Consider the following 16,544-nt stretch of genomic DNA (forward strand, 5'->3'; position numbering starts at 1 on the left):
ACAGTTTTTAGATCCTTTAATATTGTATATACATAATTATAAAAGACACACTGTGTATTTACACACATAATGCGGTATTATATTTTTTATTATTTGATTTGCAAGTGCCCTTGCGCGTTATGTTTAACTTTCGTAGTGTTAACTTCCTTAAACGATTTTTTTATTTAAAACACTAAAATTGGAATAATTTATACCATGTTTGTTTGCCGACCTGTATCGTGCTTGTTTGCAAAGCTATCGACATGAATCATATTTTACTTTTTTGCTATGGTAACGACATTACTTATGACCGGAAAAATACTACTGGGCAATAAATGCAGCCTCTCTACAAAGACGTCCTCCATTTATGCGATAATCTGTTATGGGAATAAACATTGATAAATTGGGTCTCATCAGTATATGCTATGTTAATCGGATAAAATTAGAAAATATACCTACAAATCGTACAGTCACCAATTATAAGACAAAGGAAAAACTAACGCAAACTTGAAAATGAAGAAGCTTGCATATTCATGTGCTATTCTACTGAGTGTCGGTTTGTGTGGTAAGTAATCAAAATTCATTATTGATTGCGTTCATCTTTATCATTAAATGGTCCCCATGTAGACTCAGAGATGAAAATTAAAACTTGAATTAAATTTTTTATGCATTTATTTTTCAAAACACGTACGAGGGTTGATCCAAAAGTAATGTCACAGATACGATAAAATTGTTAAAAATCCGAGTAAAGTGACAAAAATTCTTGCCTTAAGATATCTATCTTATTCAATTCGGACCTGAAAATTTTAATGCATTGTGATAATTATTTCTGAAGATAATATATTTTGTACAGCGTGATGTAAGAATAAAGTCGCACGCTAGAGACGTCAATTTTAGATTTTTGGCGTTCTGGTACAATTTTGTAATTTAGTACTGAATAAATTTTTTCCACGATGCTCTATTTTACATTTTTTTTTTATCATTTTTTCCATAAAGTAACTAGTTATTTTTTTGTAATCTATGAGGTAGTATATTGGATTATTTAATGTGCGATCAGTTTGTCGAGGTCCTTTTAAGAAATCATGAACGTAGATTTATAATATAGCCATTGACGTAAGAACTAGCTTTAACGTTCCTTCAGAGCGTATGTCTTCTGTCTATCTAATTTATTTATTAATATGACATATGCTTTTATTAGATATTGGGACCACGGTATGGGTACCCTGTTCATTCACAATTAATTTTAGGTTGCTTTATCTATTCCGGTAGAATGTCTAGTGGTTTCTATCCATCGAAACAAAAAATGTATCGCATCACTATACGCATGTCCAACCTTTTTATCCCTTGATCAAGAGACAAAAGGCATTGCGTAGATATCCGAAATGGACGGTAACAGACCCTAATTTTAATGTTTAATGTTCTTTTTAAATGAGGAAATATACAGTTAATATTTATGATGCATAATGAAAAGTTCATTGTTGTTTTCAAATGAGGAAATATACAGTTCATTATGATTCATCCAATATAATAATGGGATACAAATATGAACTCAACTAGAGCAGAGCTCGTGGCAAAGCCACGAGTAGGTCTTCCGTTGTTGCTGCGAGTTGAAAATGTATGTGATATGGTGTCAATAAATTATAATGACTAAACTTTCAGTTCTGCTTTTGTTATAAAAATGTGTTGTGATTGAAAGCCTGTATATAAAACGTGTTTTGAAAAAGAAAGAATTTTTTTTAGGAAAACTATCTGTCGAACACAGTTTATGTAATCGTTTCCAACATTTTTAAAAAAATGAGATGTTTAATGGCGAGTTAAATTTTCAGAGGGTAGCAAGCATTGTTACATGTACTCATAATTCATGTCAGGAATTGTGTTTTTGGGGAGTTGATTTTAATCATCTCTCCTATGCAGTTACTCTAGCAAACCGAAACTGAAACTGTGTTTGCACCTAAGCACAAATCATCGCCGCTGACTAGACTTCGTTCTTGAAAATAATCGATAAATTCGATGTTATATACGCTGAAGCATTTTTTAAAGGAAACTTATTTATAAATACCTTGGAAATAGTCAGATTTTTTATGGTAAGAACAATTAGAAGTTTTTTGTAGTCGTGTGTATTCCTACGCCAGAGTTCAATATATAGTTTCGTTCAACTATCGGCTGTCTCCTTACATCTCCGGCAAGTAGAGAGTCAGTCTATATTTAGAGGTCGCATCATCAAGCTATCACGTGACCTGGTATCGCTTACTTGTCGGAGATTAACGGAGACAGCCGAGCATCTAGTTGAACGAGACTAGAGTTCATTATTGGTTGGATCCATTAAATTTTTGAAATATTTGGAATACCAAAACACAGTTTGATGAAATCAATTCTATTTCAAAATATAACACAACATGATTCATTAGAGGTTTTCTCGAAATTCTTATCGGAAAAGTCAGAGAAATCATATTATAAAAATGTGCATAATTCAAATGCAGATTATAAACTACTTGCTAAGCAAACTAGCATATCGTTGATTTTAAAATAAATAATATTCGATAAAATCAACTCCCGTCAGTACATCAGCAATTTGATTTAAAAACCGAACCCGCCTACAAAACACGTAACCTTTTCTTTAAGATAACTTCTTTATTTAAAAATATTTCTAAATTTTTAAAACTATGTGCAAGTTTAGAATTGTTGCGTGATGACAAAATTTACAGACCCTGAAACGTACTACTACACCAAAAACGTGCGACTTACGTGCGAGAAACGTTTCGTGTAGACCGTTTAGCGTTTCGTGTGATTGTGAAGCGTTTCGTGTAAACCGTTTACTGTTTCGGGCAAAGTGTGCGAGAACCGCGTGAAACATTCATCAGATTTCATTCGGAACTCTCTGACAATTTAATTGTTTCAAAATGGCGCCCGTGTTTTACATTACTTTAAACTGTTTGTGATTGGCAAAACTCTTTTGTATACATGTGGTATTTTCATGAAAAAAAATCTACAAGAAATGATGAAGCTTTTAATAGGCATTTCCTCCAGAAAAGTTGTTATGTAGTGTTTTGACTGACTTTTGTCCAATCAGATTGTAGAAGGCGGAGTTGAGACAATACTGGTCGTGACTTAATTAGAGAGAGAGAGAGAGAGAGAGAGAGAGAGAGAGAGAGAAGGTTAACTGGTTAATGGAGTAAATTATAGATGACGCAGATGAGTGAACTATCTATCAACAATAGTTATCGTATAAAGTGACAAATCACGGTCTATAGTATGTCCCAAGTTATTGCTTCCATCAATTTTTGATGATTTTTAATAAAAATACACATACCTGTAAAAGAAACACAACTGAAATTGATGAAAGGGAATATATCCAAGATATCTTTATTGAACAATTTTCACTCATAAAATTTCACAGGAACGAAAACAATTTTCTTACGGATGTTTATAATGGGAAATGTTTACATCTTTTCTTCATTCGGAAGTAATCGGGATACCTCGCGCAATTTTTTAACGTTATCATCCGGCCGGGCTTATTAATGGCTGATGCAATGCAAAATCCCCGTAGACTTTCAATATTGGGGTGTGTATTGAAACCTGAAGCGGTAGAGGGGGCGTTTCAACACATAATCTGGACATTTTTCATATACATGTAAGTGGATGAACGTAGTTTGAGCACTAAGGTATTTACTATTATTGAAATATCAAACAAAAAGTGGTGAAAGAAAAAACTCGGGACATAGTATAGTATATCTTATAAATTTATGAAACTTTGGAGTGTTTTGAAATTCTTTAACCAAGGAACAACGATGTCTATATATAGATCAGTAATAGGATAAGGTAATGTCAAACATCGAAGACGGTACGAATATTTAAAAAACTGTTTTTATTACAAGTGTAACCGTTAATAATCAAATCAAAGTTTGACGAATCTTTCTGGAATTAAACATAGGTTGTAAATTTACTTTGTATAAAAACTTTCTTCATGGTTACTCAGTGTGAAACATTCTTTACCTTAGACGTTTTACTTTTCCACTAAGCATCCGCTTTCGTTGCCTTTCCTTTACACTACATCTAAATTCATCATGTTCATAAGTGATCATTCGTTCGCATTTTAAAATATTTAATGTCCGTATTCTCGGACTCCATGCTAGGAAATTTAGTTGGATATAAGCTACGTCATTCTTATCCATGATCATGTTGTCGACGTCGCGCGGCCGAAGGAATTTTCACAATCGTTCTTTAAAACGCTCTAAAGTTATACAATATAGGATATTCATGTAATTTTTATATACAGAATTAATTAATTTGTTTGCAAGTTTCTAACTAATGATTATTCCTTTATCGGCACCACTTATAATTTACTCAATTCACTCTCTCTCTTTTCTTTCTCTCATTCAAGTCACGAGCGGCAATGTCTTAACTCCGCCCAGCTACGATCTGATTGAACAAAGGTCAGTCAAAACATTCTGGAGTAAACCCCTATAAACGCTTCAATGTACTTCGCTGTAACTTAAACGATCATGTTTTGATAAGCATATATATTTTTTTATTTATTTACATCGATAACTCTTACTGAGACCATTCGACTTTGTACAAGCAGCACACATAACCTCGGACATCGGGTGTCTCCTGCACCTGGCTGAACCTGTGTATTTGTTTTCATTGGATGGTCAAGCGTCTTTTTTTTTGTCAATAGTCAATGGAAAATTAATGACTTCAATGTAATTGGAAGAAGTATTTGATGAAGCATACAATTTAAATTACAAATTTTTTATTAATTATCTGAAAATTATTTAAACCACTGTTAACGGAAAACAAAGAGTCTTAGAAGTAATTAACACACAGGGATTTGCCTACAATGTACACAGTCATGCAATTACTGGTAATTATTATGGGAATCTTTACGCATGGTATTTAATTCGAACAGATTATAATAATCTATACACTGTACGCCGTTACACATGTACGAAGCGCCGGTAATATATACGAATATTGAGTCAAAAAATTAAATCATTTTTATTTTTCTTGTTCTTTTCAATACAATGTGAAATTACTTTCAGAAAAAAAATCCGAAATACTAATTACAACTTTCCTTTTCGTGTAATCATTTGATTTTTTTTCTGAGGTACATGTATATATATGTACAGAACATACTTATTTACGAATGATACGACATAGGAAAACAATAATCGGTTGTTCGTAGAACATTTTATCTTACGAATGTGACTAATTTAATTTTAGATATTTTTCAACATTATCAATGTAAATAATATCAGGTGTATTTACTGTTTGTGTTTTTACATCGTAATCTCTGAAACCAATAAAAATACTAATGTTAGCAGAAAAATCAAATCCCGCCCAATACTGAAAAACCGATTTCAGTTTGCAATCATACGGATTTTATTTTTGGTATTGACTATTGAGTTACGGTAACTTTTTTACTGGATGATTTTATTATTTATCATTTTATGTAAAAGCACAATTTCAACTGTTACTCAATTATATAACAATTGATGACCTGGGGCTATATATGTTCAGAGCTGTGTGCGCTGAAGCGACACAAGATTCTCGGTCGCACGTGGCGATTGAATTTACACAGACTGACCGAAAAAACAAACGGTTGGGAAAGTGAAACAAAATGTTACACATGAAAAGAAGCCACCAAAAATGATTTTCGATAGATCTTGACAATTAAAAAAATCCAGCGCGAGCTCCTGTCAGCGGGACGGGAGGGGGGGGGGGGGGGGCAGCAATGAGTTCGCTTCTACAAAGAAACGAACGACCATGTAGAAAAACTACAGAAGTGATTAATATGTGACCGATAGAATCTAATCTAAAGTTGTTTAAAATTCATGTGAAAATTTTTATTAAAAAATCATCGAATGCCTCAATTCAGGACATTTTTTTTTATCGTGCTAGCACATACCGCAAACATGTTACATGGAACTTTGATTATAATTTGATTTTTAAACTACCTTGTACGCTATCTATAAATCAATGCTTAATCAACTGTACAAGTTTAATGAATTTATCTTTTCATCTTAAACGAATATACTAGTTGAAAACATAATAAAAAATATAGTTGTGTCCGTGCTAAATATGAAACATGAAACATGAACGCGTGATAAGGTACATGTAGAAGAACACAAACCGACCGCGGATTACTTGTCCACTCGCGCCGGTTCTCCTCAGCCATGTGCGAGGGATGATCACCATTTAAAGCTTTACTATTTGTGTGTGTGTGTGTGGGGGGGGGGGTGATTTAAAACATTATATGTACAGTTTTTAAAATATTTTACATAAACAAATTTAACTAACCATTAATTTATGTCTTACGATGTGTACGATTTGGAGTAATATCGCCCATTAATATTCATTTACACTCAAATGTTCAATTGAATAAATACAAGATGGAGCTCCCGTTTTTACGGCTATATTAACTCAAACACGTACATATGCATGTAAGTGTGCGTCGCGGTGTGATAATCTTGTCTATTAAATAACCGCTTAATTACCGCTAGGTAGTGCAGCCGTGGCTGATCTCATCGGCCGTGGGCGAAGGATATATTACGTAAAGGTACATGTACAACGCACAGACAGGCACAGCTCAGAACCCAGGAAGATTTGAAAAGTTTGCAGTATAATGACCATACTCTATCAAATAGAAGTTATTTATTTTAAACTTAAAACCCACAATTGATCTGTGTCTATTATTGCTTTAGATTGAGAATGACATTGCCTTTATTAATTAACTGAACGATTTCTTAATTGACACCCAATCGTTTAATCCATAAAAAATTATGTGTAATCAAAACGAAACCAATTCTTGAGTTTGCAGCTAAATAAACTCATACATGTATATGAGAGACACAGCTCTCGTGTATTAGATAACCGCTGACCGCTAGGTAGTCCAGCCGCGAGCATGGTGACCGATTTTCTCGGCCGCGGGCGAGGGAGAACTTACGTAATGGTACACATACACACAGCTCTGATTCAAGGTAGATTTTAAATGCATGGAGTTAATAAATAAAATGTAATGCATAGAGTTTTTCAATTCCATATTTTGTAGTTTACTAGAAAAGGAAAAGAATGTTTTGTTTTCCAATTGCCGTTTTTAATGATTGTGCACTATAAGAACTCAACAACAATGACTTAAACTCCTTAAAAAAAGCATGTACTCCAACAAAAAAAAAAAAAATATTCTTATAAATTATTGCCTCCTGTATAAACCAGCATACTTTCTGCGGCAACTTTATGCCAGTTTTACGCACAAAGACTTTCGTTTACTTGTCAAATGAAACCAGGTACATGTCAACATGTAAAGCTTTTTACACTCATACTACACAAATCACTTACAAAATAATATTGTTACGACCTTTATGAGATCCTAACAAACAACTTTTCCAGCGCCAGCCATATCAAAATCCTAACCGTTTTTGAGTTATTAAGCAAAAACTTTTAGGGGCTATTGGTCCTTAATTTAAGGGGACAGCCCTTTTTTATTGGTGTCAAATGAAAGCCCTTGATATTCTGCACAACTTTTATTCTACATGTTTTAACAAATTATTTTTCGTTAAAAAGATATAAAGGAAAATATGTCTAAATTTTTGCAATTTTTTGAAAACTGTTTTTTGACCCCCTACCTTTTTCTAAATAAGGAATGTAATCGAAAAACAAAAACCGATGTGCACCACTACAAAGTCTCTGCTATTCAAATTCGTTGGATTCCTATTCCCTGCTATCATAGTCTCGGAGCCTTTGTCTGGAAACAAAAGGCCCTAAAAAATTTTAAAAGGGGAATAACTCTTTAACGAAAAGGGAATTCTAAATTTTATGAATTGTTTAAGATAGTGTTTTGTAAAGTACACTAGTCCTGAAAATTTGAGCAAAAACCGTTCAGAAATGAGCAAGATATGAAGCCTCAAAGTTCGCGTCTAGGAAACAAAAAAAAAAAAGAAAAATAAGAAAAATCTTAACCCGCACAATAATAGAAAGGTCTTCCGTTTCCAACGGAAGACCTTAATTATATTAGTTTCAGTTTATTTACAAACTTGCTTTTTCCTGTTCACAAATCATTTTTTCACCTCAGGACTTTTTTAACACATCATATGTCTCGTTTTTATAAAAAGATTTCTTTTTTTTTTTAAATCTTAAAAATATCAATATCTTTGGTTAAAAATTGTTTTTAACAGACACAATAGCAATATCGTATATATGAATATGATTTTGATCTATGCTTTTTTATATGAGAAAAACATGATATGACAAACCAAATGTTTTATTAGAACAGAGGGAGTTCAAACACAATTTTTCTTTACGTAAAATAAAATATTTGGTACCATTATTAAAAAAACTGTTCATTCAATATCACCTTGCAAATTTTGTATTTCATAATCATCCAATAGGAATAATATAAAAACTACATTAATGAATGCAGATAGCATATATCAAAATGTTTATCAACATTCTCCATATTCAACATCAACATATTATGAATCTATACTTATAAATTAAGACTTTTAGCCAATAAGTTTAAAAAATGCCTGCACCAGCGTAACTGCTTACACCTTTGATATTTCAACACGTGTTATATGATGTCCGTCAGCTAGAGCTGAATTTTTCCTGATAAGGAATTATTGTAAAATTAATCAAAAACTTCCTTTCATTTTCGATAAACCAGCTCGAAAAAGCAAAAAATGTTGAATAATTACGTAAACATTGAATATATTTTTAAGGAACTTACCTCGACTATACATAAAAGTTAAGATTCGACAAATTATGAATAAATGAAATAAGGAAATTCGTTTCTTGAATGCGCGATTTTAGTAACTTAGCGAAGCGTGACCTCTAACGAGAGAATGGAGTAGAACTTTCCAGAACGGGATCAACCAAGAACGCGCTTTGACTAATTAACGTCATGGCGAAAAGAGTAGGACGGGTTCATCATGTATTGCAGGCCTAAATTCATACCTTGGATGGGACGTCTTTGGTTAATAAAAAAGTTAATGATTAAAATAAAACAATTGGATACAATTTAAGTTTTGATCGGAAGAATCCACAACGGGGTGCTCAGGAACGCAGTTTGAGTAATTTACAATATAACGGAAAATGTAGGCTTAGGCGAGTTAAACATTGGGTAGATTCATGTTCTTTGGATCCCACAACTTTCGTTTTAAAAATGCAAATTAATATATTTACATTCTACTGTGTTTTTCCATTAAATTCCGTGATGTTTAAATGCCTCTAAATGCAACACCTATTCACTGCGTATGAATTTACGAGTAATTTACATAAGTAGTTCTCAAACAGTGATTCCTATGTTATCTGTTAAAAATGCATTGCATGAATGTTGTCAAAACACTATATTTTATAATTATTCAACAAAAAAGTTGACTTTATTGTTAAAAACAACATTTCAAGAGTTATTTATCATGGATTATATTTTCATGCTCGTCGATCACATCTCAACAGTCTATGTGAAAACCAGTTTGAACCGGTTTTGCAAAACAGCTGTTCTTGCTGTTACTTACTCACTCCCTCCGTGATCTGCACTTTATATCGATTTATTTAAGTTAACAATTGATTTCTTCAGTAAGGGAATGTAAATATAAGCATTAAATGATTTATTTTTGACGTCGTCGTGTCAATAACTGCCGTCAGGTGAGCAAACAAATTATCATAACGCGCTAACGCGCGTTATTCAATTTGTCAGCTCACCTGACGGCAGTTATTGACACGACGACGTCAAAAATAAATCATTCAATGCTATAATACATACATTAGCGTTTTTTTTAATTTCCTACATATTTAAAGCAAGACCACCCTCACACATTCAAATCAGTGTTTTCTAAAATTCTAATTTTGGACACTGATTATAGAAATTTGAAAGACATAAAGAACGAAATTTAGGGATATAACGTCCTAAATACCTACTCACTGGTTTAAAAAATCAGTAACATAATAATAAAAATAAGTAACAGCTGCAACAAAACGAAATAAGGTCATGTACATGTATATATCATCCATTTCAGTTTAGATTTTCATCCCTCAGTTTAAATATCCAACTATGCTGTTCGGGTTTTTTTAATTTCAATTTTTAAGAGTAGATTAAGAAAACAATTAAGTAACTACTCGGAGACGGTATATAAAAAAAATCAATTAAAGATATGATTCAACATTTTAGCATTCTGTCATTAGTGTGCAAAGTGTAATTCCTGCGCTTGCGTGGGCTGTCATCAAGTAATATATTTAATTCAATAACACAAATACTAAGGAGTTCAAACTATTCGGTTCAATTTGTTTCAAATTCAATTAAAAATGCGAAAAAGTTTGACAATTTTTCATTATGGTAGTTCTTTATCGTAATCATAAATATAGCCTATACATTATTTTTCATTTTATCAGCATCTGCACAGAACATTCAGATACAAGCCTTCCCACAGACGGTCAGTTACAGGGAGAATGATTTGGTCATCTCGTGTTCCATCACCAACCCTTCACAACTCTCTTCAGTGTACTACATACATCTACTGAAGAACTTTAGTACAACATTTGAGACTATTGTATCAGTATCCACAGGACAAACACCAATATTACAATGGAAGGACACCCAGCTACAGGGCCGAGCGTCAGCCACTGCGAACATAGCTTCTCCAAGCACTGCTAAACTCAGATTGACGATAGACAAAAACAATGTGATGTGTCCTACTGACTTTAAGGTGTACATGTGTAAAATGACTGGCTTCAGTACTGCTGTGTCAGTGGCAGTCACACAGGAGACAAGTCCAATAACCATTTCTTACATTGGTATGTACTACTCACTGAACGTATATAGTAAATTCTGGTGCTCGTACAAGTATCTATTAACTGTTAATGTCAACGGGTTAAAAGGTTTTGACTGTTAACCAGTATATATGGCGTCTCAATAATTCAATGATTAGAGCGCTGGCACAGTATTCCAGACGCCCTGGGTTTGATTCCTGGTTCAGATTCATTTGAATTTAAACAGGCGGTATAACTATAAATGGTATCTTGTTTTCGTCGTTTTTTATAAAAAGTAAACACTTGAAATATCCTTCACATTAAATTTTTTATCCAAGAAAAAGCAACGAAAGACATTATTGTTGCCAAAGCAATGGAAGGGTTTAACCACAAATTAATTCATAATGTTATATTTCCTCTTTAAACTTTGTATATACACATATAACATATATTGCATTGATGATTGCAAGGTAGTTTCTCTGTTGATGTTGAATACATTGCAAAGTTGGCATTGTACTTCCATTAACCTTCAGATAATTATGTTGAATCTTTAAGACGACTTGTGTGATAATTATGTTAACTTGTCAGATCTTTATGTCGACTTGCTAAATGATAATGTTAACATGTTAGATTTTTATTTTGACTTGTCATATATTATAATGACAAGTAAATGACCATCAGTGGCGCTAACACGCTTTGACAACGAACTACTGAGTTTCTATTCAATATGATTATTTTTTGACAAATCAAAGATCTTTAAGTTATCTGACAAGTCGACAAAATTATATGACAAGTGGTGGCAGATTTATGCCACCATACACTGCATAGCGATACTTCAAACTTTTAAAAACACAAAACCCGGGTTTATTAAAAATGTCCCAAATGATTGTACATATAACCTATCATTTTGAAGCGTAACGGACGTTTAATCGTTCAATAATTTTACTGTTTAACAAATTATCGTGTCTTTAATTTTATACAGCGTGTGATAAAACGTTAATGTCATAGTACAATTAGATTTAAGGTCAACGTTATTACGTTTTTTTTTAAAAACTGTCTCCTTAAAAGACTTAAAATGGAATTCAACCGTATTTCTGCCCCCCCCCCCCAATCTTGCTAGATGTTTTTACAATAAAGAATATTTTTTCACTAATTTACAATATTGAATTGTTTAAAAAAACTTGACTAGTTAACCATGTTCCTATCGCCAATCATTGGAAACAAATAATTGAAAATGGGGTTGAATTTCTATTGTAGTCCCTTTTTAACGTGTGGGGATCGTAGATTTACAGGCCTGGAATAGACCTATTATTGAATATCGATCCCAAGTAATTTCTACGTTAAAACCTTACCCCTTGTCATCTTTCTACAGGAGTTATTTAACGTAGTTACACCGGTATCAACTATGCATGCATTTAATAGTTAATCGTTATTTTGTGTTTTAGTTAAGCCAGCTATGATTGGGGTGCCCCGAGTGAGGGTTCTCAATGAGCTCTATGATACGCCAAATAGACAGTTTTCTGTTGGAACTATGATAACGTTAACCTGTCAAGGAGAGGTTGGAAGTGACGCTAATAAAGTATGCATGAATCCAGTAACATATATCAATATAAAATAACCGACTTAGACTTTAATGCAGGCGATTTGAAATTTTTTGTTTTAATTTCAGACCATCAGGTGGTGTACCAAAAAGGTCAATCAGATGAGTTTCATGGGATTGGCCCAGACCTCGATCAACTCAGAGACCTCTCAATCAGGGTGTATGTTTACAAGGTCCAGTACCATCACTTACAACCTGACCAGTCAAGACACCTTTACAAGGTTTTTGTGCGAGTCTGGAAATACTAAAACTTGCGAGACGGGAACCGCCAAACAATATGTCAATATCACCATTGGTAAGATGTTAAGATTGACAGTATACCACTTTTTTTATAGATGTATCTCACCTGTCAGGTGGGATATTTACTTTTGAAAAATAAAACCCTACTGTAAAAATAATTTTTCCATAAGAACTGAGACAGGAATTGGCATTTAATATGTCATTATCATTAACTTCCATTAATATGTCATATTGTAGAGCATAAGTACATTTAGGTTTTGACGTCGCTTCAAATTATCCACAACGTAGCTGTAGTACTCCTATCTCCATTAACATAAAATGTTTTGGATTTCCCTAAACTAATAAACAGATACACAGTTTTGTAAATTTTCTTCGGTTAATTCATTAGTGTTTTATCAGGTAATACGCTCTTAGAAATTATTATGTGTAATATAAATCATGCAAGTAATTGGTTAAAAAGCAAACAAGTACTTAGGGTCTAAGGTTCAAGAATTTATTGAACAGCAATAAAAATGTTGTCAATTACAAAAAAAAAGCAAAATCATGGATTTTGTAACACGAAATTTTTAACTTAAATAATTCTTTTTGGGAAAAACCCAACTGTGATCAATGTTTACGTACATATGCTTGTTCCTTCTATAATGAAAAGAAATTGATTGTTCTTGCTTAGTGTTATATTAATAGACATTAACGTTAATATCTGAACAAAATACATGTATATATTATTCGTTAGGTAAGCTTTTATAAATTTATTTTCATTCGTTGTGTGATAAAAACTATTTATATTTTATTTTAAGCTATGTAGGAGGGGGTTAAATAAGTTTCATTTGAACAAAATTAATGTACATGTAGATTACAATCAAAATTACATTGAGTCATTATATCATAGTTCCCATCTGGTCAAATTGTATACGATTTTGCAATAAACTACAATAAGATTTTATTATTATTTGTTTATGTCACATATAAATAACTCCACGTCATTGTCTTTGTAAATTACAGAATGGTCCTACACTACAACAGATGGTATGTTATTAAATTAAAGATGTATGTACAAACAAGGTTATTATCATTTTAATTTTTTGTGCCTCAACGAGAAGCAAACACTGTAGCAAATTATTGACATTTTGACGTTATTTTACCTAAAACAAGTTAATTCCTTAATATGTTCAGATCTTACTTTAGAGGGGCATGGTCACGATTTTAGTCAAACTTTATTTTCCCGATTTTAATGTTTATAATGCCCCAGAAAGATATTTCAAATAGTCAAACAAAATTAAGTTAGATATCATCAAATTATAAGCGAGATACAGAGCTCACAATTTTTTTATTATGTAAACAAAGCTCGAGTCATGTTTTCGTTTACATTTAAAATGTTGAAAAGAAAATTAAATGTTTAGATGGAAAGTAATTGTGACAACCGATAGGAGCTGTCTATTGATGATCAAAACAAATTAGCAGATAGAAAAAACAGCTACAAAAACATTTTACCGGTATATTGGACCAGTATAAACAAAACCATGGCACGAACATTGTTTTCATAACAAAGACTTGTGAGTTCTGTACATTGTTTTTAACATTACGACTCACACTCAAATTTTGATTGATATTAGAAATGCATCAATTAATTTATTGCAATTGTGAACAATTAAATTGAAAAGAATGAAATTTTACGAAAATTTTGATCATGCCCCTTTTAAAAAAATATCATTAAATTTATTTTTGAGAACTTCACAAAGTAAACATTTCATATATCATTAATGATTTTAATAATGTCCTAGGTTCTGAAAGTCATTTTTCTGTTATCAAAGAAATAAAGCAATAAATATTTCAAACTAAACTTAATACCTGTCCTTAACATTATAGTAAAACATTCTTGTTTTATAACTTGTGTTTTTTCTAGGTATGTTGTCTACTTCTAACAATAAATTCTAATTTGTCATAATATGATTGTAATATTTCTTCAAGTTCTCAGATATTTTTCTTTTCTTTATGAATTGTAGAAGAATCTTCCAACATTTGTTCACCTTCGACAGATGGTATGTAAAACAAGTTAAAGGTCTATCTGTTAACCGGGTTCTACAATATATAAATAGTGCCTGTTTGGGAGGGTAACAGTTGAAATTGACACCCCGAGAAAACCATTGTCAACCGACGCGAAGCGGAGGTTGACAATGGTTTTCGAGGGGTGTCAATTTCAACTGTTATCCTCCCAAACAGGCACTATTTATTTTGTTATACTGAATGTCTTTTTAAAAATTTTTAAGAAAATTTTACTGCTTTTATATAGGAATAACGTGAATTCTACAGCGAACCGTACGCGCATAATTTTTGCGCATGTAACATTTTTTAATGTTACCCGTTGCCAAGTGCGTTGCTAACGCTGAGGGTAATAGTAAATATTATTAACTGCGTCTTAACCAATCAGATTTCAGTATTTAACATGAAAGTATAACAACATAATATATTTTACTGTAGCTCAGATTATGTAAGCAGCATCAAATTTAAATGTATTAAGTACATAATATATATGAAACATATATATTGATATCTTTAACAGTTTGTAGTCAAATACCTAGTATGTCCTAAACATATACAAATTTTGATATAACAATATTTGTTTAGTTTTTGAAGAATTGAAGAATTATCTCCCCAGGACTTTCCTACGACCAAGCTCTATTGAGTTTATTTTCATTCAAAGATAAGAAGGAATGACTTTTAAAATCATTATAACAATTAAATTTCATATTGAAATTAAAAGTATACATGTGGTGGTTTCAACATTATTTATTGAGCACAACTCTTCATATTTTTGTTAAGCTGCTCAATGTTTATCGTATCTGGTTTGGTTTAATCAACGTTTTTCTTTATGTTTGGGAGATGGGAAAATTGGTTACCTTATCATAATCATATTGCCTCGGGAAAGATGATTCTTCTTAAGGTTGTTAAATCTATCTTTCTCCCTCGTCGTCATTGAATACTTGTAAAATAAACTGTGTTTTGCCAAATCAAAGATAATTACCGTTACCAAATACATGTACAATAAAACCACTGTGTAAGAACTAATATAGATTTGATAAGTTCTAGTATGAAGGAGAACTAATGAAAATAGTTTTGCGTTTTGTACTAGTGTTCAAAATGTATAAAGAATAAGAAATCATTCTTTGAGTATTAGGAGGTGATAATTTTGGTGATAATTTTGGTCGGGGTGTGATCAAATCCAATAAAGCCCGAAGGGCTTTATGATAGATTTGATCACGCCCCGACCGAAATTATCACCTCAAATATTCAAAGAACGATTCCTTATTAGTTATATTTATCTAATTGTACGATTAAATGTTTAAATATGAATAAGCAAATCTCACTGGCGCCTCAATTTGGCTTTGTGAGTTATATAGTACAAAATCGATACGTAGTGTTATCACAGGCATAGACACTGGAAAATGTTAATATATAAAAATAGTAGCTTTTCTGTCTAATAGTGAATATAATAAAGCCTCTCTATAAAATCTGAATTTTTTAAATGAGTATTTCATTAATAAGCACAAGGTTTAATTTTAAATATTAATCTTATTTTGATGAAAATGTTCTTCACAAATCAATTCATTAGAAATTCATTTTTTACTCAAACTAATTACATAATTGGTTTCAGGTACATCAGCTGCTGATACCATCGTGGGAGGAATGATGAGAATCACTCTATTCATTCTACTTTTTCTTCTTGTCGCCTAGCTCCTATCTATTTTCAAATAACGAACAGCAACTTTTATCACTTATTGGACTACGCCTGTTCCCATGAACTTGAACCATATATACAATTTATATCTTTTTAATTGTGAAAAGTTTTATCCTTGACTATTTGTACTGTAAAAGTTATATATTTGATATGAATCTTTGTTTAATTATCGCCTCGAAAACTTTTTGCCATTAAAAAATATCACAAAAAGGTAAAATTAACTTTCAGGTACAATTGTATTTTAAT

General features: G+C 32.0%; 2 protein-coding genes across 2 annotated transcripts in view; both read left to right on the forward strand.

Moving 5' to 3' along the window:
* The window catches only part of LOC136273198 (mucin-22-like), a 167,149-nt gene that overhangs the window by 127,265 nt on the left and 23,340 nt on the right, over nucleotides 1-16,544 (forward strand). The gene's annotated exons all lie outside the window — the stretch shown is intronic.
* LOC136273201 (uncharacterized) lies at nucleotides 12,397-16,513 on the forward strand. Its single transcript, XM_066077525.1, has 4 exons — nucleotides 12,397-12,617; nucleotides 13,565-13,588; nucleotides 14,566-14,601; nucleotides 16,215-16,513. Exons 1-4 carry the CDS (start codon nucleotides 12,425-12,427, stop codon nucleotides 16,292-16,294), a joined length of 333 nt encoding a protein of 110 aa, XP_065933597.1. The 5' UTR covers nucleotides 12,397-12,424; the 3' UTR covers nucleotides 16,295-16,513.

Source organism: Magallana gigas, chromosome 2, assembly GCF_963853765.1.
Source record: "Magallana gigas chromosome 2, xbMagGiga1.1, whole genome shotgun sequence".
NCBI classification, from domain to species: domain Eukaryota; kingdom Metazoa; phylum Mollusca; class Bivalvia; order Ostreida; family Ostreidae; genus Magallana; species Magallana gigas.

What these genes read in the sequence shown, in the direction of transcription:
- LOC136273201 (XM_066077525.1), top strand. Translation starts at nt 12,425, where the DNA reads ATGAGTTTCATGGGATTGGCCCAGACCTCGATCAACTCAGAGACCTCT. An exon ending in ATATGTCAATATCACCATTG is followed by an intron (nt 12,618 to 13,564) that starts GTAAGATGTTAA and finishes TGTAAATTACAG; the next exon opens with AATGGTCCTACACTACAACA. An exon ending in TTGTTCACCTTCGACAGATG is followed by an intron (nt 14,602 to 16,214) that starts GTATGTAAAACA and finishes AATTGGTTTCAG; the next exon opens with GTACATCAGCTGCTGATACC.